The 22,272-nt window shown below is 39.3% G+C and overlaps 2 protein-coding genes across 7 annotated transcripts in view; one reads left to right on the plus strand and one right to left on the minus strand.

Annotated features, from left to right (window-relative positions):
• NUP210L (nucleoporin 210 like) overlaps positions 1-11,317 on the plus strand; it is a 115,253-nt gene extending 103,936 nt beyond the window's left edge. For 5 of the 6 annotated variants that reach the window (XM_074223434.1, XM_074223430.1, XM_074223433.1 and 2 more), the window contains 5 exons: positions 2,964-3,214; positions 7,709-7,916; positions 9,539-9,643; positions 10,960-11,034; positions 11,112-11,317. In XM_074223434.1, the coding sequence (XP_074079535.1) occupies positions 2,964-3,214; positions 7,709-7,916; positions 9,539-9,643; positions 10,960-11,034; positions 11,112-11,206 (734 nt within the window). In that variant the 3' untranslated portion in view covers positions 11,207-11,317. Of the gene's footprint in view, positions 1-2,963; positions 3,215-7,708; positions 7,917-9,538; positions 9,644-10,959; positions 11,035-11,089 lie in introns of all 6 variants that reach the window. The other variant, XM_074223435.1, reaches the window with a different exon arrangement.
• A 252-nt stretch (positions 11,318-11,569) lies between these two features.
• On the minus strand, positions 11,570-13,443 carry RPS27 (ribosomal protein S27). The gene is made up of 4 exons (XM_074223445.1): positions 13,336-13,443; positions 13,007-13,115; positions 12,462-12,572; positions 11,570-11,650 (listed from the first exon to the last, which is right to left on the minus strand). The coding sequence occupies exons 1-4, from the start codon at positions 13,339-13,341 to the stop codon at positions 11,622-11,624; spliced, it is 255 nt and encodes an 84-aa protein (XP_074079546.1). The 5' UTR covers positions 13,342-13,443; the 3' UTR covers positions 11,570-11,621.
• Positions 13,444-22,272: the final 8,829 nt, after the last annotated feature.

Consider the following 22,272-nt stretch of genomic DNA (forward strand, 5'->3'; position numbering starts at 1 on the left):
AATCTCAATTTGATTCACCCTACCTCATATTTGAAATATTCCTTTCAATATTTCCAACTCTATAGGTTCCAAAATCATTAAAAAAAATTGTGCCACCATCCCTGGAACATAATCCAAGACTGTCAATCTTCTTCTATGATCTCATCTACCATCTGTTTAACTCTCTAGGCCAGAGTATCTCCCCCAATTACCACTCACCTATGAATGTTGTCTTTCCCTGTTAGAATGTTTGTTCATTGTTTGTTACCCAAGCACATAGTAAATGCTCAATAAATGCTTTGCTGGCATCTTTCAAATTAAAAAAATGTGCCCAGATTTGGACTGGCATCCAGTTGAATTAGTTCACCAGTGTATTTGTCTTGAAAAGCTTCTGCAGATGGATAATGTACTCTGTCCAAAATTGAATAGGAGAAAGAGATTTTGGAAAATGTGCAGTATTTTCATTGATCTCTTACACACACACACACACACACACACACACACACACACGATTAAAACATCAATATTACCACATTATTCTCTATATAGCTATGAATTAGAATACATCAAAATCTCATTTTGAATAAAAATTTCAGGTGACCCAAAGGGCAGTGGGAAAACTGTTCATTGGAAGAGGTAGGAAGCCAGTTTGCAGGGTTTAGAAGCCAGTGAGAGAAGAGGAAGTGGAGACATTAAATTTAGCCTTTTAAAGGGATGAGACCAACATAAGAAAGAGAAGACAGTAGAAATAGTGAGGATTTCTTAAGGATGGGGGAGGCTTGGGAATGTTTCTACTGAGAAGAGAATAAACTGATAGAGTTTAAGGAGAAAGACAGGATACGATCTGCTAATGAAGATGAAGAGATATAAGATCAAAAGTACATGTAGATGAGGTGGTCTTGGCAAAAAGAAAATTCATAACTTCATCAGATCCTGGAATAGAAAAAGGGATAGTAGAGGACAAAGTCAAAGATAATGTGAGATAAGAAGAGGAGCTTTCAGAGAAAGGCCTCAATTTTTTTTAGTGAAGTAGGACTTAAAGTTCACAGTTGAGAATGAGAAATAGAAGGATACATGAGATTTGGAATGGACATTGGTGAGACTATAGAGAATAACTGCTCTAAAAGCTCAGTTGAAATTAGATAATATAAATTTGCAGTAGAATCAGGACAATTTGTTCACTTGCTTTAGCCTCTTTTTGGTAGCAGATAAGCAAGAGCCAAAAAGGCAGATAGGGGGAGTAATACAGTGATGGTAATTCTTAGGACATGGAAAAAAATTTCACAGAATGAAGTGCTGATGGGCATGAAAGCAGTCGGTACACCAAGGAATATACCACCATTGAATTATGGAAAAGTCAAGAAACCTTTGGAAGAAATCATCAGTAGGCCCTCATGACTAATTGGCTATCAAGGCAAAAGGAAAAAGATGAGTCAAAAACCTTTGACTCACTGAAGTTTTTGAACCTGCCCAACTCAAATGTGATAGTACCATTGACAGAATTTTGGTGTCTGAATGCAGATCAAAGCATACTATTTTCACTTTTTTTTGTTTGTTATGGCTTTTCCTTTTCTGTTTTTCACAATAAAAATAATGTAGAAATGCTTGCAGTTTGGGGATGGAAAGATGGGATGAAGGAAAAAATTTCAAACTCAAAACCTTATAAAAAATTGAATGTTGTCTCTGAGGTACCACCTCACACCTCTCAGATTGGCCAGTTATAACCAGAAAGGACAAAAATCAATGTTGGAAGGGATGTAGGAAATCTGAGACACTAATACATTGTTGGTGGAGCTGTGAACTCATCCAAACTTTCTGGAGATCAATTTGGAATTACATCCAAAGGGCAATAAAAATGCGCAATACCACTACTGGTTCTGCTGATCATCACCCTGAAGAGATGATGAAAAAGGGTAAAAACATCACTTATACAAAAATATTCATAGCAGCCCTGTTTGTGGTGGCAAAGAATTGGAAATTGAATGAATGTTCATCAATTGGGGAATGGATTAGTAAACTGTGGTATATGTATGTCATGGAACACTATGGTTCTATTAGAAACCAGGAGGGATGGGAACTCAGGGAAGCCTGGAGGGATTTGCATGAACTGATGCTGAGTGAGATGAGCAGAACCAGAAGAACATTGTATACCCTAACAGCAGCATGGGGGTGATGATCAATCTTAATGGACTTGCTCATTCCATCAATGCAACAATCAGGGACAATTTTGGGGTATCTGCGATGGAGAATACCATCTGTATCCAGAGAAAGAATTGTGAAGTTTGAACAAAGACCAAAGATCATTACCTTTAATTTTTAAAAAAGTAAACAATCTTATCTCTTCTAATTTTTTTTCCTTAAGGATATGATTTCTCTCTCATTACATTCAACTTGTCAACTTGGATCAGTTTATAGCATGGAAACAATATAAAAACTGCCTTCTGTTCTGGGTTGGGGGAGGGAAGCTAGATTAGGGGGGAAAATTATAAAATTAAAAAATAAATAAATTCAAAATTTTAAAAAATGATTGGAAGAAAAAAATTGAATGTTGAAAAGTATCTTTAAATGTAATTGGAAAAAATATTTACTCCCACCAAAAAAATAGATAGTAGTGTGAGCCAAAGAGAAAAAATGAGTTAAAATCCCTTTCAAGTTTAAGAATCCAATTCAGTGCCTGCCTTTCTTCCATTAACTCCAACATTCTCAGTTTGTATTAATCTTTCCTTGCTGATATGTTGCTTTTTAAGTATTTGTCAATAATTTTCACATTTATGTGTTCATTTGTGCATATGTTCTATTTGTTTGATATTCCCTTGTTTAGTCCACAATGTCGTGAAATAAGTGCTCAATACTGATTTAATTTTCATTCCTTCCAACTCCTCTCTCTCCTTTTCCTAAGTTTATTACTGCTAGCTTTCCTATCCATCTCTTTCAAACTGACCAAAAGTCTTGTGAATATTCCTGCTGTTTCCCTCTCTCTGTAGGTGTTTATGTCTGCCTAATCACAGTCCGACCCCAATTGGAGGAACTCCTTCAGGCCCTGAGTGTGGCTGACACTTCAGTCTATGGGTGGGCCTCTCTCATCAGTGAGCGAAGCAAGAGTGGCATGCAAAGAATCCTTATTCCCTTCATTCCTGCATTTTACATCAACCAGACAGAATTGATTTTTAGCAGCAAACAAGACATTGGAGAGATAAGAGTTCTGGGAGTAGACAGAGTTTTAGAGAAACTGGAGGTATGTTTGGGATGAGTCAAATAGAAGGGGAAATAAGTTTAAAAATAAGGTCTATATTCATAGTCCTGATGACAAAAGGAATTCATGAAAATCTACTCATTACATTCTGTTTTAGAATCCTGTGCCCTGCTCTAGGATCTGCAGCTGAAAGATATAAAGGATGTGAAAATGTGAAGTGTAACTATTTGTTGTTGTTTAGTTGTTTTCAGTCATGTATGACTTCCATCACCTCATTTGGGTTTTGCTTGGCAGAGAGACTAGAGCAGTTTGCAGTTTTCTCCTCTTGCTCATACTTTACATATGAGGAAACTGAGGAGATAGGGTTAAATGACTTGCCTAGGGTCACACAGCTAATAAGTGTCTGAAGTCAGAATTAAACTCAGGAAGATGAGTACTCTATCCACTATGCTAACTGCCCCCATAATCTACCATAGACACATATATTTTAAAGGGTTGGAAAGAAATATTAAAGGACACTTGTACCTGGAGATGAAAAACCTGGGGGAATTATGCTTCTTAAGCTGAAAGAGTAGTGAAGTGATTGTTCTTCATCTTCTCAGTAATCAGGTCAGAATTGAATTAGGGTATCTAAGGTTAAACACAAGAGTTCCATTCCTTGTATTTATTGAAGGGAAATTGTCTATTCTGCCTTAAAGATCTTGGAATGGGTTAGTGCTGCCCCATTCCTATTAGGCAGAATAATAGCTGAAGGCAGGGAGGAGATGAATGAAATAGAATTTAGAGACTTCTTGCAGTATTGACTGATTACTAATACAAGAAGTTCAGAATTTACCAGAATTTTTGCTAAGATTTTTATAACTAATTTTAATGTTGTATTAAATATTTTTCAGCTTTCATTCTCTGAGCAATTTCATATGATATTTCTACAAACACAAGCCTCAACAATTTATTAAAATCAGCATTTTGGAACCATTTTTAAAGTTTTAATTAAAAACATTTACCTGCTTCCTTTTAGTTCTGCAAATAAACAGGCTAAGTCTAACTCTTTCCTCTTCAGTCCTTCATTTTATAAATGAAGTAAAATGGGGACAGGAATTATTCTTTCCATTTTGCAAAAGGGGAAAAAATAGATTAGGTGACTTATTTGTATCAATAATACAAATGAGACTAACCCAGAGATTGTATTTATTCGAATACCCCCCATCACCCTTTTCTACTTTCTTCTCTTCTACATACCCCAGCATATCCTTGCTCTCTTGGTATCATTTCCACCATCTTTTTTTTTTTCACCTTGATTCCCTTCACCCAGGTAACTACTATGGAAAGGGTTTGAAAAGTATAGAGTTGGGGTGGCTAGGTGGCGTAGTGGATAAAGCACCACCCCTGGAGTCAGGAGTATCTGGGTTCAAATCCAGTCTGAGACACTTAATAATTACCTAGCTATGTGGCCTTGGGCAAGCCACTTAACCCCATTTGCCTTGCCAAAATCTAAAAAAAAAAAAGAAGAAGAAGAAGAAGTCTTTAGTATAGGCTTTTTTTTCCTGTTTTGTCTTGGGGGGCGGAAGTCATGGACTCTTTACTCAGTTTAAGAGCAATAGTTTTGTAGTAGCTAGGTGGTGGTGTAGTGGATAGAGTGCTGGCCCTGGAGTCAAAGAGGATCTTAGTTCAAATCCAGCCTCAGACACTTATTAACCTAGCAGTGTGAACTTGGGCAAGTCAAACCCCCCCACCAAAAAAAAGAGTAAGTTTGTTGCCTGTATTCATAATTCAAGGAAATGGAGGGGTGGAGCCAAGATGAAGACAAGAGAGGATTGTGTCTTAGGTGCTCTCTCATAAAACTAGGGACTCTAACTAAATTTTCGAGAGACAGAACCCACAGAGGGACCCAGTGAGGCAGTTCTCCTACTCAAGGTAACCTGGAAAAGAGCAGAAAGGCTCTGCTCCCCCCAGTCAGAGGAGCAGCCCACCAGAGGGGTGGCCCAGCACAGTGAAAGAACTTCAGCCTCCTGGAGGCAGCCCCAGGGCGCTGGGAGCCGCAGCTCACAGCAGTGGGGGAGTCTGACCTACGCCCAGGGGAGCACCAGGCACAACTTGGGGGATGTGGGGGGGACCTCTGCCAGAGCGAGCACATGAAGCTCAGCCCTCAGGGCACACAGCAAGCAGTCCAGATCCAGGAAACAGAAGCAGGCAGAGCCAGTAAGCAGGACCGCTCCCAGGGCATGAGTCCATTGAACCTAGGGAGGGGAGTGAAGAGAGACTGGGAGTTCTGCCCTCTGCCCCTGGAACAGGATCTGGGGTTCTGACCACATTCAGATCCTGATCACAGTCTAGGCCCCCCCATAGAAGAGCAGGGTCCCCCCCACCTTGAGCCCCATGGCAGAGGGGAGCACATATGGTCATTCACAGACCAGGAGGGAGGACAGCCTCACACACTAAGATCCTTGTGGGAGTGTCCCAAAAGCTCAGGAAGCACCCCAAAACCAGGCTTAGGCTGGGGAAATGAGCAAGCAGAGAAAAAAGAGGAACACCATTGAGAAATATTTTGCCTATGAGCCCAAAAGGACCAAAATACTCAAGTCTGAAGATGAGGAAGCACAAGCTCCTGCATCTAAAGACTCCAAGAGAAACATAAATTGGACTCAGGCTATGACAGAGCTCAAAAAAGACTTTGAAAATCAAATGAGGGAGTTAGAAGAAAAACTGAGAAAAGAAATGAGAGAGATGTAGGAAAAACATGAACATGAAGTAGGTAGCTTAGTCAAGGAAATCCAAAAAAATGCTGAAGAAAATAGCATGCTAAAAACCAGCTTAGGTCAAATGGATAAAACAGTTCAAAAAGTTATTGAGGCGAAGAATGCTCTAAAAAGCAGAATTGGCCAGATGGAAAAAAGAGATAAGAAAGCTCTCCAAGAAAATAAATCCTTCAATCAAAGAATAGAACTCCAGGAGATTGCTGAATTTATGAAAAATCAGGAATCAATACTTCAAAACCAAAAGAATGAAAAATTAGAAGAAAATGTGAGACATCTCACTGAAAAAACAACTGATATGGAAAACAGATTTAGGAAAGATAATTTAAAAATTATTGGAATGGCTGAAAGTCATGATCAGGGAAAGAGCCTTGACATCATTTTCAAAGAATTACTACAGGAAAATTGCCCTGATATCCTAGAAGCAAAGGGCAAAATAGAAATGGAGAGAATCCACCGATCTCCCCAAGAAAGAGATCCCAAAAACCCCCAGGAATATTATAGCCAAGTTCCAGAACTCCCAAGTCAAAGACAAAATATTACAAGCAGCCAGAAGGACACAATTCAAATACCGTGGCGCTGCAGTCAGGATCACACAGGACTTAGCAACAACTACATTAAAAGCTCATAGGGCTTGGAATATAATATACTGGAATGCAAAAGAGCTTGGAATGCAACCAAGAATCAACTACCCAGAAAAACTTGAATGTCCTCTTCCAGGGGAAAAAGATGGACTTTCAATGAACCAGGGGAATTTCAAATGTTCCTGTTGGAATGGCCAGAGCTGAACAGAAGGTTTGATCTTCAGTTACAGGACTCAGGTGAAGCATAGAGATTGGAGGAGAAGGGGAAAATATGAGGGACTTAATGATGATGAACTGCATGTATTCCTGTATAGAAAAATGACACTGATGATACTCATATGAACCTTCTCAATTAACAGAGCAGGTAGAAGGAGATTTTATAGATGAAGCACAGGAGAAAGCTGAATTGGAAGATAAAATATGGTGTAAAAATGGAGTCAATAGAAAAAAAGGAAATGTAATGGGAGAAAGAAAAAGGAGAGGGGGAATAGGCCAAGATATTTCATATAATAAGATTTTTCTTTATTACAATGAGCTATTGCAATGATATGGAAGGGGGAAGGCAAGGAGGAATGCGGGAATCTTTGCTCTCATCAGAGGTGGCTAGAAGAGGAAACAGCATATATACTCAATGGGGTATAGGCATCTGGAGTAAGAAGGAGAGAGGCGGGGGGACAGGGGGAAGGGGTGGGGATGTGAATGAAGGAGAGGGTGGACCATGGGGGGAGAGTGGTCAAATATAACACATTTTCTTTTTAACTTTTTGCAAGGGGCTGGGATTGGATGACCTGTCCAGGACCATAGGACTAGGTGGATGCTGGGCCTAAGGGGTGGTGGTATGGGGGCTTGGGGCCCCATAGGAGGGTTAGTGACCAAGATTTTAACATCACTGACCATTGCTATCCTATACTCTGGGACTCAGTTTCCTTTCATGTAGAATTCCTCCAGTATTTTGTATATAGCCAATATGACTAGTTATTCACCTCTATGTAATGAGGAACTGAGAAGGAGAGACGACCATCAGTGTTCCCCTTTTACATGCAAGAAAACTCATTTTTAGTCTTACAATGACCCAGAGCTGGCTCCTGGGTCTCCTTAGAATCCTCCTCTCAGCATTGCTGTGGATGTGTAGAGGTTTGGAACATGAAATATTTCTGAATTTTTTCTTCAAATAAGAGCTACTTTATTTTCTCTTCCAGGTCCTCCCTAGCTCCTCTCTCCTGGTGGTCTCTCCTCATAAGAGATCACCCCTCATCCCAGGACTGGCCATCTTCCCAATTCAGGTTGTCAACTTCACATCACTCCAGCAGATGGCAGCTCTGGTTTTCATCAACATCTCCTGTATGCTGACAGGCCAGAGAGAGTCTGTGCCAGTGAGGGCAGTGATAGAGAAATCCAGCATAGTAGGTAATTTTCTGAAACCCTTTATGAGATTCCTGTTTTTAGAGAAGCTGAGGCCAAAATTTCCATTTCGCTTAACTTGTGCTAACAGAAATTTTAATCTAATCCAAATGCTATCCTATTGTCTATGGGAACATGTTATTCCCACTTATAAGTAAAAAGAAACATACCCAAGAGCCACAGTGATAAGCCAGCATTTCATGAACCTTTTTTTCAAGTAAACTTCCTTCACTTATAAAGGATTTTGTGGGCGGCCCCCACTTGCCCCAGATCGGTACAAGTCTTCACTTAGTTATGCTGTTTTATGTTTATATGCCTGACAAGTTTTTACATCTTTTTGTATATTATTTACTATTTAAGCTAGAATAGAATGATGGCCTGGAATCAGAAAGGCTCATCTTTCTGAGTTCAAATGGGACCTCAGATACTAGTTGTTTGACCATGGACAAGTCATTTTTTAAAAGATTTTATTTATTTTTCCTTTTATTTTATTTGAGTTTTACAATTTTTCCCTTAATCTTACTTCCCTCCCCCCACCCCCCCACAGAAGGCAATTTGCCAGTCTTTACATTGTTTCCATGGTATACATTGATCCAAATTGAATGTGATGAGAGAGAAATCATATCCTTAAGGGAAGAAACATAAAGTATAAGAGATAGCAAAATTACATAATAAGATAACATTAATAGTTATTATAATAACAATAATAGAAAAGTTAATAGTGGGACAAGTCATTTAATCCTGTTTGCCTCATTTTCTCTATCTGTATAACGAACTGAGGAAGGAAATGGCTAAGTACTCCAGTATCTCTGCCAAAAAAGCCCGTCACAAAAAGTTAGACCAACTGAAATAATTGAACAACCCAGAGGGATATCTTCTGTCCCTTAAAATAGCCTGCCCAGTAATCTGCTTGGAGGCCATTCAAGTTCTGATGATGGTCCTATAGCTAGAACTAAAGCCCAATTTCACAAGTCCAGTGTGCTCTTCACTAGTTAACCTAGTTGCTTTGTGATCTCAATAGTAGTTAAGAAATAGGTGCAAATGGAAATGAGACAAGTTAGAATATAATGTCTGAATGGCTGGGACCCCATTTTACTCATTTTTTTAAGTTTTGTTTTGTTTTGTTTTTTGCAAAGCAATGGGGTTAATGGCTTGCCCAAGGCCACTCAGCTAGGTAATTATTGTCTGAGGTCGGATTTGAACTCAGGTACTCCTGAATCCACTGCGCCACCTAGCCACCCCCTCATTTTTTAATTCCTTTAAATACCTAACAGTGCTTCTCACAGAAGTATTCAGTGTTTATAGAATTGCAATCATGAGTAATTCTCCCATTTGCCATGCCACCTTAAAGTACTAGGGAATGAACACCTTAATGTGACTTTTGGAATGGATCAATTGGGTGAATTTGCAGAAAAGTTTACTATACATGACTGCGCTAAGGGGGATCCAAGTCCCAATCCTTTCTATCCATTTGATTTTCAAACCAGATCTGATATTTTAAATTCATTAATTATGTTTATGTATCTTAAGCATCAAAACATTTATTAGATTATAGGCTCCATAAGGATTAAATACCAACTATGCTCAAATTTTTTAAAAATCTGATTTTCTTTTACTCCTACATTTAGAGCACTGTGAAGATTCAGGTGTTGTACAGCAGTTGATTGGGTCTTATCAAATTCTTCTCTTTACCTCTTTTGCTGTTCTTGCATCAACAGCTATCATTTTCCTAGGTGAGTAAATCAAAGGATTAATTAAACTTTGCCATTCCCCATTCAAATTGTTTAAAAATAGTAAAGTTTGGGGCAGCTAGGTATTCAAGTAGATAAGAGTACCACCCTGGAGTCAGAAGAACTGGAGTTGACCTTAAGATACTTATTAGCTTTGATCCCTGACAATCCCCCAACCCACAAGTAATTTTCTGAAGATAATCCCTGGGGGCGGCTAGGTGGCACAGTGGATAAAGCACCAGCCCTGGAGTCAGGAGTACCTGGGTTCAAATCTGGTCTCAGACACTTAATAATTACCTAGCTGTGTGACCTTGGGCAAGCCACTTAACCCCATTTGCCTTGCAAAAACCTAAAAAAAAAAAAAAAAAGATAATCCCTGATTGCAAGGTATAATTGTTTCCTACAGTGCATGCAGTTTAACTAGCTTAAAGCCAAATGCCTCAACAACTATTTTAGAGTATTGGGGGGGGGGGGGCAGGGACTAGAATTGGACATGACTTGTTTTACTCAAACCACTCCCAGTTGTCCCAGATATTACCTTTTAGTAGCATCTTTGTTCCACTCAAAAGCTGAAAATTGCCTCATCTACTTATTTAGACCTCTGCAGACCTTCATAGCAGAAAGATGTTAAAGCATTTTTTAACTTCTATTATATGCAAGTAACAAGCAATAATTGGCAGGAAGTCCTGGAGACATAGGTTCAAATCTTCAGTATTTTATTTTTTGCTTTTCTTTGTATCCCAGTCTCAGGGAATGTTCTAACAAGCACTTTTTTTTTACTGGACTGACCTCTTTGTAAGTCATAGCACACACCAGGACCTCATGTTTTTTCTACCCATTTCAAGTGGGATTGAGCCAGATTTTAGGAAATCCTAGAGAATCAGGATACTTTTTAGTTTAAAAAATTTTTTAGGTTTTTGCAAGGCGAATGGGGTTAAGTGGTTTGCCCAGGGCCACACAGCTAGGTAATTATTATTAAGTGTCTGAGACCAGATTTGAACCCAGGTACTCCTGACTCCAGGGCCGGTGCTTTATCCACCAGGCCACCTAGCCACCCCGTAGTTTAATAAAATTTTGATGTATTTTTGGCTACCTAATGCAGAGCACCCACTTAATTCCAAATATTCAGTTAAGCCCCTAAATATTAAAAACCTATCACTATAGTTTCATACTAAGTGCTCCTTTTTCTCAGTGTGTTCAAAATTACAGCCTCACCCGAAACAGAACTCTTATCAGAAAGACCTTCAATCCCCCACTTCCATTCTATTTCTTGGATACTACTCCCAAGTTTCCCTGACTGCTCATTCTCATTATTCCAGCATACAATGCCTTCCTCAACAGAATACAGACAGTTCCAGTTGTTTATGTGCCAACCCCAGGAACTACACAGCCAGGTAATTTTACTTTCAGGACTTTTTCTTCAATTATTGTAAAAATCAAACTCTTCAGCTCTTACCCTTTCCTTTCCTAGGTTACTCTTATCCTACAAATCCTCCATTCATGAGTCCACAAGCTCCACTTGCTCCAGGCAGGTTGCAGTACTGGTTATGGAGTGTGAGACATTAATCCATACCTGAAACTAGCTAAACATTTGGGGGTTGGGAGTACTCAGGCCAAGCAGCAACTGCCTCTCATCAAGGCAGTGGTGAAAACTACAAATAAAGTGATCAAAACTGCTGTTAATGTTTTCTCTTACTGGCTTAACCCTCCAGCTCCCCTTCAAATCTACTTTTATTACTTGTTTTATACAAAGATTTATGGAACCAAGTAGGAAGTGTACAGTTCTTGAAAATAAGATAAATTCATTCTGATAAAAGGAGATCTAGTGCTTCTCATAAACAATGTTGCAGGCTTTAAACTTTTCTAGTCCTTATTGTTTACTATTGATGAGGCCACCCTCACCAAATTCAAGAAAGACAGTAAACAAAATTATCAAATTTCTTTTATTTTTTACAGTCCGTCATTCATCTTGATTCAGTTATTAGTGCTGCTTCCGTCTGAAGGAGCATCCTGGAAGAGAGGGAGTAAACTGTTACTTGTCATTTTAGTTACCATCAAAAGATAAATTTACCCACTTCAATGCCTTCTCAGGGGCAGCTAGGTGGGGTAGTGGATAGAGTGCTGGCCAGGAGTTCAAATCCAACCTCAGACACTTGATTCTTATTAGTGACATGTGACCTTGGGCAAGTCTTTTTAACCCTGACAGCCTCTATCCAGGGCCATCTCCAGTCATCCTGATTCATATCTGGCCTCTGGACCCAGAGGACTGGAGGAGGAATTAAGACTGGTGACTTCCAGGCACAGTACCCCCTCCCTGAAATCCAATTCATATGCTTATCGTATCACCCCTCCCTGATGTCAGGATCTTCAGAAATGCATGACAAAAACATCTAACAGACCTCTCACTAGGCTGTGTAACTCTGGGCAAGTCACCCCTACTGCTGTAAAATGAGCTGGAGAAGGAAAACCCAGAGTTAGGGGTGGAAGGAAAAAAAGACTGGATAAAGTAGAAAAAAGCCAAGTTGAGATAAAGGGGGTAGCTGTGCAGCTGAAAAACCCCTTTTAACCATTTTTTTTAAAAAATCACAACCACCTCAAACAACTTACTTTTTCCCTGGCCTTGACCCAACCTCTTCACATATCTAACTTAAAAGTACTCTATTCCCTTCTTTCCTTTGAAAAGTCCAAGGGAAAGTCTAACTTAGCTTACAACAAGGTTTTCAAGTGAAGCTGTCAATCACAATTTTCTTATCTGCTTATCACAGAATTCATCAAAATCCACCCATTTCAGAAAGCACCACCACACAGCTTCAGCACTAACCTTCTGTAAGTCTTGCCTTTCCTCCAGTGGGCTGACAGAGCACAGTGGAGCATCCGACACAGAGAACCACTGTCTGTGCGTGGCTGAAGACCGTGGTGATTTTGTAGCACCCTGGAAGGAACATAGCAATGGTTTAAAACACACACATCCTACCACCTTCCCTCACCCACAGGCACGGCGGCCTGATTAATAGCACAAGAAGTAATTTTGCATTTGCAAGTGGGTGTAAACTTTTAAAAAGCAGCAGAGACGAAAAGCAGGCCGAGAACCCCCAAGCCCTAAAAAGTTTGCCCAATTTTGAGGTGGGGACGAGCCGCAGCTCAGTGCCCTCAAGAGAACAGGAATTAGGAAAGTAGAGAGGGCCGAGTGCCCGGCCAGCCCTGCCCAGCCCGGCCTCCCCCGCAAGGCCGAGCCCTTGGAAGCTGCGTATTCTGCCAGCTCTCTGGGTGGGCACCCCCCGGGAAGGGGCATCTGGGGGTCCGGGGCGCGTGACGAGCGCGGGGGGGGGGGCGGACCACGCGGCGCCAAGCCGCGGATGACCTCACCGGGGCACTTTACGTCCATGAAATAGGAATTGGGGCTCTGCACCAGGCGTTTCTTCTTGTGCTTCCGCTTCTCCTCCTCGGGAGAGGGGTGCAGGAGGTCTTTGGCGAGCTGCGAGGAGCGGAGAGGGACAGATTAGTGACCTCCGGGGGGGGGGGAAGTAGGCAGCGGCCGCCATGTTGAGACCCGGCCTCCTCCCTCCTGGCACGGGGCACCCGCGGCCGCCCCATAGCTAAGGTGGTCTGAGGAGCCGTAACCGGAGGACCCTCCGGAGGCCAGAACCGATCCGAGGCGGGCGGAACAGGGCTCCGCCGGAGCCCGGGCAACTCACAGGCATGTTGGCACGGGGAGATCTTTACCGCCGGAAAGGAGCGAAAGCGGAAATCCTGCCGCTTATATATTTCGCCAGGACGGAAGTGACGTGTCGACCTCCCCGGGCCACCATTTTGAGAAGGTCGTTGTGTAGGCACCCGCCTATCTAATGGCTTCTTCCGAAAAGCGGCGATCATGTGCGGAACGTTCGGGCCAGACGAGGGGCTCTGCCCGGCCCCTTCCATGAGGTGGGTCACGTCCACATGTCGGGAGGGCCTTGGCGCTTCTGGGTTCTGGTTAAGTTAGCCTCTCCCGCATGTCCGCCTTCACCGCCTAAGCGCCCGCAGGGAGACCCGCAAATGGCAGCTAGCTAAATGAAAACCAGACGCAATGAGCATTTGTTAAGCGCCTGCTTGATGCCATCCCGACAGCCGGGTCCGAGGTCACTGCGTGACCCTGGGCAAGTCACTTAACCCTATCCGCCCCAGTTTCCTCATCCCTCAAATGGGCAGGAGAAAGCAATGACAGACCCAGAACGCTAAAGTATCTCTGCCAGGAAAGCCCCAAATGGGCGGCAACCACAACGTGCCAGACCGGTGCCAAGCTCTGAGGAGCCAAAGAAAGGCACAAGACAACTTGGAAGCAACTATGCGCCAGCTCTGTGCCAACCTAATGGGAAAGACAGCATGCAAACAAGTATGCCCAGGCTCTGAAAGGATCAATTCCAGATAGTTCTAAAAGGAAAGGTTAAGGTTAAGGAGCATTAGAAAAGGCTTCTAGAAGGAGATGGGACTTAAGCTGGGACTTGAGGACCTGAGCTTTTTTGGAACATATTCTGATATTTTTGGAGATTCTAAAAAAAATTAGTTAGCATTTTATTTTTCCCCAGTTACATGAAAAAAAAAATTTTTAACATTTATTTTTAAAACTTTATGCCCCATCGTTTCTCAGCCTTTTGTCTAGGATCAAGTGTAAAACTTTATGTTCTAGGGGCATCTGATTCCAGAGGATCTGAGTTCACATTTGCCCTCAGACACTTAATAACTACTTAGCTGTGTCACCTTGGGCGAGTCACTTAACCCCATTGGCTTGCAAAAACAAAACAAAACAAAAAAACCCAAAAAACTTTGAATTCCAAATTCTCCCCCACCCTTTCTTCCACCACACCCTCATTAATAGGGGAAAAAGTCCAGTAGAGGATATACATGAGTAGTCATGCAAAACATTTCCATAGAAGTCAAGCTAGGAAAAAAAAACTCAAACCAAGAAAAATAAAGATAAGCAGGGTAGAGCCAAGATGGCAAAGTAAAGACTAGAACTCACCTGAGCTCTCCCCCCAGATCTTTTAAAATACTTTTTAATATGGGGCAGCTAGGTGGCGTAGATAAAGCTCCAGCCCTGGAGTCAGGAGTACCTGGGTTCAAATCCAGTCTCAGACACTTAATAATTACCTAGCTGTGTGGTCTTGGGCAAGCCACTTAACCCCATTTGCCTTGCAAAAACCTAAAAAAAAATTCAAATACTTTTTAATAATGACTCTAAAGAAATTCTAGAGCAGCAGAATCCTCAAAAAGATGAAGTGAAACAATTTTTGAGGCAAAGACAACTTAGAAAGTCACCAGGAAAGATTTGTCATACTCCAGAATGTAGCCTGAAACATACTTATTTTTTTTAAAACTATATTGTTCCTGAGAATTTTTTGTCAACATTTTCTTTCACAAGACTTTTAATGGAAATGATTTGCATGATTATTGCATAACCAATTGCATAACCAATATCAAATCAATGGGGTGGGGAGAGGGGAGGAAGGAAGGGAGAGAATTTGGAATTCAATGTTATAAAAGTGAATGTTAAAAGTTGTTTTTACATGTATCTGGAGGAAAATAAAATATTAAATGAATTAAAGAAAAATAAAATAAAAAAGTATGCCTCAATCTGTATTCAGACACCATCAGTTCTTTCTTTGAGAATGGATAATATTTTTCATCATAAATCATTCAGAGTTGTTTTGGATCATTGCATTGCTGAGAATAAGTCATTCACAGCTGATCATCTCACAGTATTACTCTGTACACAGTATGTTTTACTTTTTTGGTGGACCAATGGGATTAAGTGACTTGTCTACCATCACATAGCTAGGTATCAAGTGTATAAGGTCAGATCTGAACTCAGGTCCTCCTGATTCCAGGGCTGGTGCTCTATCTACTGCACCACCTAGTTGCCCCTAGTCCATTTCACTTTGCATAAATTCATATAAGTCTTTCCATATTTTTCCGATAGCATCCTGTTCATCATTTCTTATAGAAAAAAAGTATTTCATCATAATCACATTCCATTACTTTATTTAGCTGTTCCCCAATTTCTTGGGCATCCCTTCAATTTCTAATTCTTTGCCTCCAGAAAAAAGCTGTTATAAATATTTATTACATATAAGTACTTTTTCTTTTTGTTTTTCATTTCTTTGGAGATTCAAACCTAAAAGAATTAGGTCAGAGGATATGCATGATTCTGTAGCCTTTTGACCATAGTTCCAAATTGCTCTATAGAATGGTTGAATCAGTCAACAACTTCACCAAAAATGCATTAATGTATGAACTGATACTGAGCAAGATGAGCAGAATCAGAAGAACATTGTACACCCTAATAGCAACATGGCGGTGATGAGCAACCTTAATGGACTTGCTCATTCCATCAGTGCAACAATCAGACATAATTTTGGGGTACCTGCAATGGAGAATACCATCTGTATCCAGAGAAAGAATTGTGGAGTTTGAACAAAGATCAAAGACCATTACCTTTAATTTAGAAAAAACAAACCTATTACCTTATGTAATTTTGTGTCTCATATTTGTATCTATTTTTCTTCCTTAAAGGATATGATTTCTCTCTTATCACATTCAACTTAGATCAGTGTATACCATGGAACCAATGTAAAGACTAACAGACTGCTTTCTATGGGGTGTGGGGGAAGGAAGCAAGATTAGGGGAAAAATTGTAAAACTCAAATAAAATCTTTTTTAAAAAAATGCATTAATGTCTCATTTAATCCATTCCCTCAAACATTAGTCATTTTTTCCCCTGTCCTTTTAGCCAATCTAATAGGTATGAGGCAGTACCTCAGAATTGTTTTACTTTGCATTTCTTCAATCAATGGTGAATTAGAGTATTATTTTATGTGGCTATGGATAACTTGATTGCTTCATCTGAAAACTGTTCATATCTTTTGATCATTTATCAATTGGGGAATTTTTCTTATTTTTACAAATTTGATTCAGTTTTCCATATCTGAGAAATGAAGACTTTATAAAAGAAATTGGCTTAAAAATTTTTTGCACAATTTCTGTTTCTCTTCCTCCTATTCCCCTCCCCCCCCTTATTCTATTCTCTCTCTCTCCTTTCATCCTGTCCCTCCTCAAAAGTGTTTTGCCTCTGGCTACTCCCTCCTCCACTCTGCCCTCCCTTATATCTACCCCTATCCTATTCCCCTCCTACTTTCCTATAGGATAAGTTTCTATACCCAAATGATTGAGTATATTCCCTCTTTGAGTCAGTTCTGATGAGAGTAAAGTTCACTCATTTCCCCCATCTTCCCCTCCACTGTAAAAGCTTTTTCTCACCTCTTTTGTGTTAGATATTCTATTCCATTGTACTTCTCCCTTTCTCTTTCTCCCAATATATTCCTCTCTTACCCTTAATTTTATTTTTTTTAGCTATCATCCCTTCCTATTCAACTCACACCTGTGCCCTCTTTCTATATGAGAAAGTTCTTAGGAGTTACCAGTAACATCTTCTCATGTAGGAATATCAACAGTTTAACCTTATTAAGTCCCTTATGATTTTCCTTTCCTGCTTACCCTTTTGCACTTCTCTTGAGTCTTATATTTGAAAATCAAATTTTCTATTCTGTTGTTTTTTTCATCCGGAAAACTTAAAAGCCCTTATTTCATTAAATGTCTATTTTTTTCTCCTGAAGGATAATATCCATTTTTGCTGAGTAGGTGATTCTCAGATGTAATCTTACCTTTGCCATCAGGAATATCATAACCCAAGTTCTCCAGTCCTTTAATATAGAAGTTGCTAAATCTCATGCTATCCTGAGTGTGGCTCCCTGATATTTTAATTGTTTCTTTTTTGTTTGCTTGCAATATTTTCTTCTTAACCTGATTGCTCTGGAATTTGACTATAATATGCCTGAGAGTTTTCATTTTGGAATCTCTTTCAGGAGGTAATGGGTGAATCATTTTGAATCATTTCAATTTCTGTGTTACCCTCTGGTTCTAGAATGTCTGTTTTGTTGTGGGGGGGGATTCATAAAACCACAAAACCAAAATTGAAAGTAAGAAAACTAGTACAATAGTTTTCTTACTTTCAATTTTATTAATTTCTCCTTTGATTTTCAAGATTTCTAATTTGATGCTTAATTGGGTGGATTTTAATTTGTTCTTTTTTAGCTTTTTTAGTTATGTTACATTGATATCTTTATTTTATTCATGTTAGAATTTAGAGATACAAAATTTCCCCTAAGAACTACTTGGGTTGCATTCCATAAGTTTTGGGATGTTGTCTCATTATTGTCAGTCTCTTGGATGAAATTATTAGTTCTTTGATTTGTTTTTGACACATTCATTCTTTAGGATTAGATTGTTTGGTTTCCAAATAATTTTCAATTTATCTCTCCAAGGCTCTTTAATACATATAATTATTATTGCATCCTGATCTGAAAAAGATGCATCTAATGTTTCTGTCTTTCTGAATTTTATTGTGATTTATGCCCTAGGACATGGTCAGTTTTTGTGTAGGTGCCATGTACCACTGAGAAAAGGTATATTCCTTCCTATCCCCATTCAGTTTTCTCCAGAGGTATCATATCTAACATTTCTAAAATTCTATTTACCTCCTTATCTTCTTGTTTATTTTGTTATTAGAGTTATTGAATTCTGAGAGAAGGAGGTTAAGATCACCTACTAGTAGTGTTTTGCTGTCTTATTTCTTCCTGTAACTTGCTTCAAATTTCTCCTCTAAGAATTTGTATACTAAAAAAAAAAAGAATTTGGATACTATACCAGTTGGTGCATAGATGTTTAATACTTCATTTTCTATGATGACTTTTATATCTATTTTTAATTTTTCTTTGATATCAGGATTTCTGCTCCTGCTCTTTTTACTTCAACTGAAGCATAATTTATTCTGTTCCAGTCTTTTACCTTTGCTCTGTGGGTATCTTGCTATTTAAAATGTGTTTCTTATAAACAACATATTGTAGGATTCTGATTTTTAATCCACCCTGCTATGTGCTTGCATTTTATGGGAGAATTCATTTAATTTTCATTCACGGTTATGATTACTATTTCTCTCCATCCTATTTTTCCCCATTTATATTTTTCTCTCTCCTTTCACCCTCTCTCCTCACCAGTATTTTGTTTTTAAGTACCACCTTCCTCAAGCAGTCCTCCCTTCTATGTCACCTTTTTTTTCTTCCTTCCCTTCTTGCCTTCCCTTCTATTGCCTTTTCTTGCCTTCCCTTCTATCAGCCCCACCTTCTTCCCTTTTCTTTCCCCTTCCTCTCCTATTTCCCTGTAGGGTAAGATTGGGAGCCTATGTTATTCCCTCTTTGAGCCAAATCTGTTAAGAATATGATTCAATCAGTTCTCCCTTTTCTCCTACTATATATTAGGTCCTTTGTGCCTCATCATGAGATATGATTTACCCTATTCTGCCTCCCCCTTCTCCCAGTATCCTTTTTTCATGTCTTAATTGTTTTTTTAATATCATCACATCATAATCAAGCTATACCCACATGTCTAGGTATACTCCTAATTGTCTAATAGAAATATAGCTCTCAAGAGTTAGAATTATTATCTTCCCATGTAGGGATATAAACAATTTAATCTTATTGAATAAGATTGTTTTTTCTCTTTTCTGTTTACTTTTTTATATGTCTCTGGAATGTGTTCGATTTTGGTCTTTTTAATCAGGAAAGTTTGAAAGTTCTATGTTTCATTGTGTCCATTTTTTTTCATCCTGAAAGATGATGCTCAGTTTTGCTAGGTAGTTGATTCTTACTTGTAATCCAAATTCCTTTGCCTTTCTTAAAGTCATATTCCAGATCCTTTTGTCTTTAATGTTGAAGCTATTTAGCTCTGTGTTTCTTTCTTGAACTGGGATAATTTTGGAATTTGGCTACAACATTCCTTGGAGTTTTTATTTTGGGGTCTCTTTCAGGATGTGGTCAGTGGATTCTTTCAAGGACTATTTTATCCTCTGGTTTTAGAGTATTAGAGCAGTTTTCCCTTTATAATTTCTTGAAAAATAATGTCTAGACTCTTTTTTTGAAATGGCTTTCAGATAATTTGATAATTGTTAAATTATCTCTCCTGCAGAGAAAGAACTTTGGTCTGAAAATAGAAGAAAAATTACTATTTTCACTTTTTAATTTTTTTCTCATGATTTTTTCCCCTTTTGTTCTAAATGTGACTAGTCACAATATGTATTTAACATGTTGTTTAACATGTTTAATCTATATCAGGTTACTCACTTTCAAGTGGAGGAGGGAGGTAGAAAAATGTGGAACTCAAAATCTTACAAAAAATGAATGTTGAAAACTTATCTTTTATATGTAATTGGAAAAAATAAAAATTTTAAAAAAGCTATTTCTCCTGGATCTGTTTTCCAGGTCAGTTGTTTTCCAATGAGACATTTCACATTGTCTTCTATTTTTTCATGCTTTTGGTTTTGTTTCACTGTTTCCTAATTTCTCATAAAGTCATTAGCTTCCAATTTACTCAGTTCTAATTTTTTTTTTTTTTTGGTTTTTCAAGGCAATGGGGTTAAGTTTAAGTGACTTTCCCCATGATCACATAGCTAGGTAATTATTGTCTGAGACTGCATTTGAATTCAGGTCTCCTTCTCCAGGGTGGGTGCTCTATTCACTGCGCCACCTAGCTGCCTCTCAGTTCTAAAAAGAACTTTTTTTTTTTAGAACTTTTTAAGAAATTATTTTTTGCAAAGAGTTTTTGTGCCTCCTTTTCCATTTTGCAATTCCACTTTTTTTTTTTAGATTTTTCAAGGTAATGGGGTTAAGTGGCTTGCCCAAGGCCACACGGCTAGGTAATTATTAAGTGTCTGAGGTTGGATTTGAACCCAGGTGCTCCTTACTCCAAGGCCGGTGCTCTATTCACTGCGCCACCTAGCCACCCCGCAATTCTACTTTTGAAGAGTTTTTTTTTTCTTCAGTGAAATTTTGTGCCTCTTTTTCCGTTTGATCAGTTCAGCTTTTTAAGATATTCTTCTCACTGACCTTTTATTCTTTTGCCATTTGATCTAGTCTGGGTTTTTTTTAGTTTTGGGTGTTTTTTTTTGGCAAGGCAAAGGGGTTAAGTGACTTGCCCAAGGCCACACAGATAGGTACTTATTAAGTGTCTGAGGCCAGATTTGAACTCAGGTACTCCTGACTCCAGGGCCAGTGCTCTATCCACTGTGCCACCTAGCCACCCCACCTAGTCTGTTTTTTAAGGTATTATTTTCTTCTGAATTTTTTTGTGTCTCCCCAAACTGTTGACTCTTTTTTTCATGATTTTTTTCATCATACTCATTTTTCTTCCCAAGTTTCCCCTACTTCTCTTATTTTAGTTTCAAAATATTTTTTGAGCTCTTCTATTGCCTAAGAATAATTCATATTTTTCTTGGAGGCTTTGACTTTGTTATCTTCTTCTGAGTGTTTTGATCTTCTTTGTTGCCATTTCTATGGTAAGAATATTTTTCTGTTGCTCATTTCTCCAGCCTATTACTTGACTTTGAACTCTCAGGGGTGGAGGGCTCCCTGATGGTAGTATTAGGGACTTTTATGCAACTGTTTTCAAAGACATTTCTTGGGATCTTTAAGTTTCACAGTTCGTCCAAGGTGTGATCTAAGTGGAGGTGTGCTAGGTGTTTTAGTCAATGAGTGACCACAAACACCCTTTACTGCCCTGGAAGTGTGAGGAGGGTCCCTGCTTCACTGGGGCTGCAGGCTCTGGTGTGCTAGTGCCTCTGCTCTAGGACTGCCACCCAGAACTTTGATCTGTATCCAGTAGGGGCACAGTGACAAAGAAAGTCATGCCTCAGTGCTAGCAAAGAGACCCGTGTAATCTGTTGTTCAGCCCCCTTACCATCTGTGGGCTGAGAGCTCTGAAAGCAGTCACTACAACCCCTGATCCACTCCCACCCAGATGCAACAGACCTTTGCTGCTAACTTTCTAAGTTGTTTTGGGCTAGAAAATTGGTTCATTCCAACTTTTTTTTTTTGGTTTTGTTGCCCTAGAATTTGTTTAGAGTATTTATTTAAAGTCTTTTGAAGGGTTGGCTAGGTGGTGCAGTGGATGAAGCACCAGCCCTGGAGTCAGGAGTACCTGGGTTCAAATCCAGTCTCAGAAACTTAATAATACTTAGCTGTGTGGCTTTGGGCAACCCATTTAACCCCATTTGCCTTGCAAAGACCTAAAAAAAAAATAAAGTCTTTTGGAGAAGTTTAGGAGAGAGCTCAGGTCTCTGCCTTTATTCCACCTGGTATCAAGATTTTTTGTTTTTTAACCAAAGAAGCACTAACTTTGCAACCCATTAATTACTGAATCCCTTTTAAGGCAGCAGTCGTATCTCACTGGTTGCCATTATAACAGTATAGTCCTGAGGTTTGGTTTCAGCATCCTGTGACAACTGAAATATTTTACACTGGACACAGGAACTGTCTGCTACATCACAAAGATCCACATTGTGAAAGGAAGATTTTGTGTTTCTATCAGGTTTGGTTTTCCCCAAATATACACAGCTGTCTCAAAATATCATTTAAAAAGTTTTATGAACATAAATCAAAATCTTGTAGAAGCTGGGACATGAAAGAAGCCAAGGGAGCCAGGAGGTAGAGATGAGCAAGAAGAGAATTACAGAGTCAGGTGAAGTAGTATCTTGTTAGATCAAGAGC

This window comes from Macrotis lagotis, chromosome 2, assembly GCF_037893015.1.
Source record: "Macrotis lagotis isolate mMagLag1 chromosome 2, bilby.v1.9.chrom.fasta, whole genome shotgun sequence".
In the NCBI taxonomy this organism is placed as follows: Eukaryota; Metazoa; Chordata; class Mammalia; order Peramelemorphia; family Peramelidae; genus Macrotis; species Macrotis lagotis.

What these genes read in the sequence shown, in the direction of transcription:
- RPS27 (XM_074223445.1), bottom strand. An exon ending in CATGGACGTAAAGTGCCCCG is followed by an intron (nt 12,573 to 13,006) that starts GTGAGGTCATCC and finishes TGTTCCTTCCAG; the next exon opens with GGTGCTACAAAATCACCACG. An exon ending in AAAGGCAAGACTTACAGAAG is followed by an intron (nt 11,651 to 12,461) that starts GTTAGTGCTGAA and finishes CCTCTCTTCCAG; the next exon opens with GATGCTCCTTCAGACGGAAG.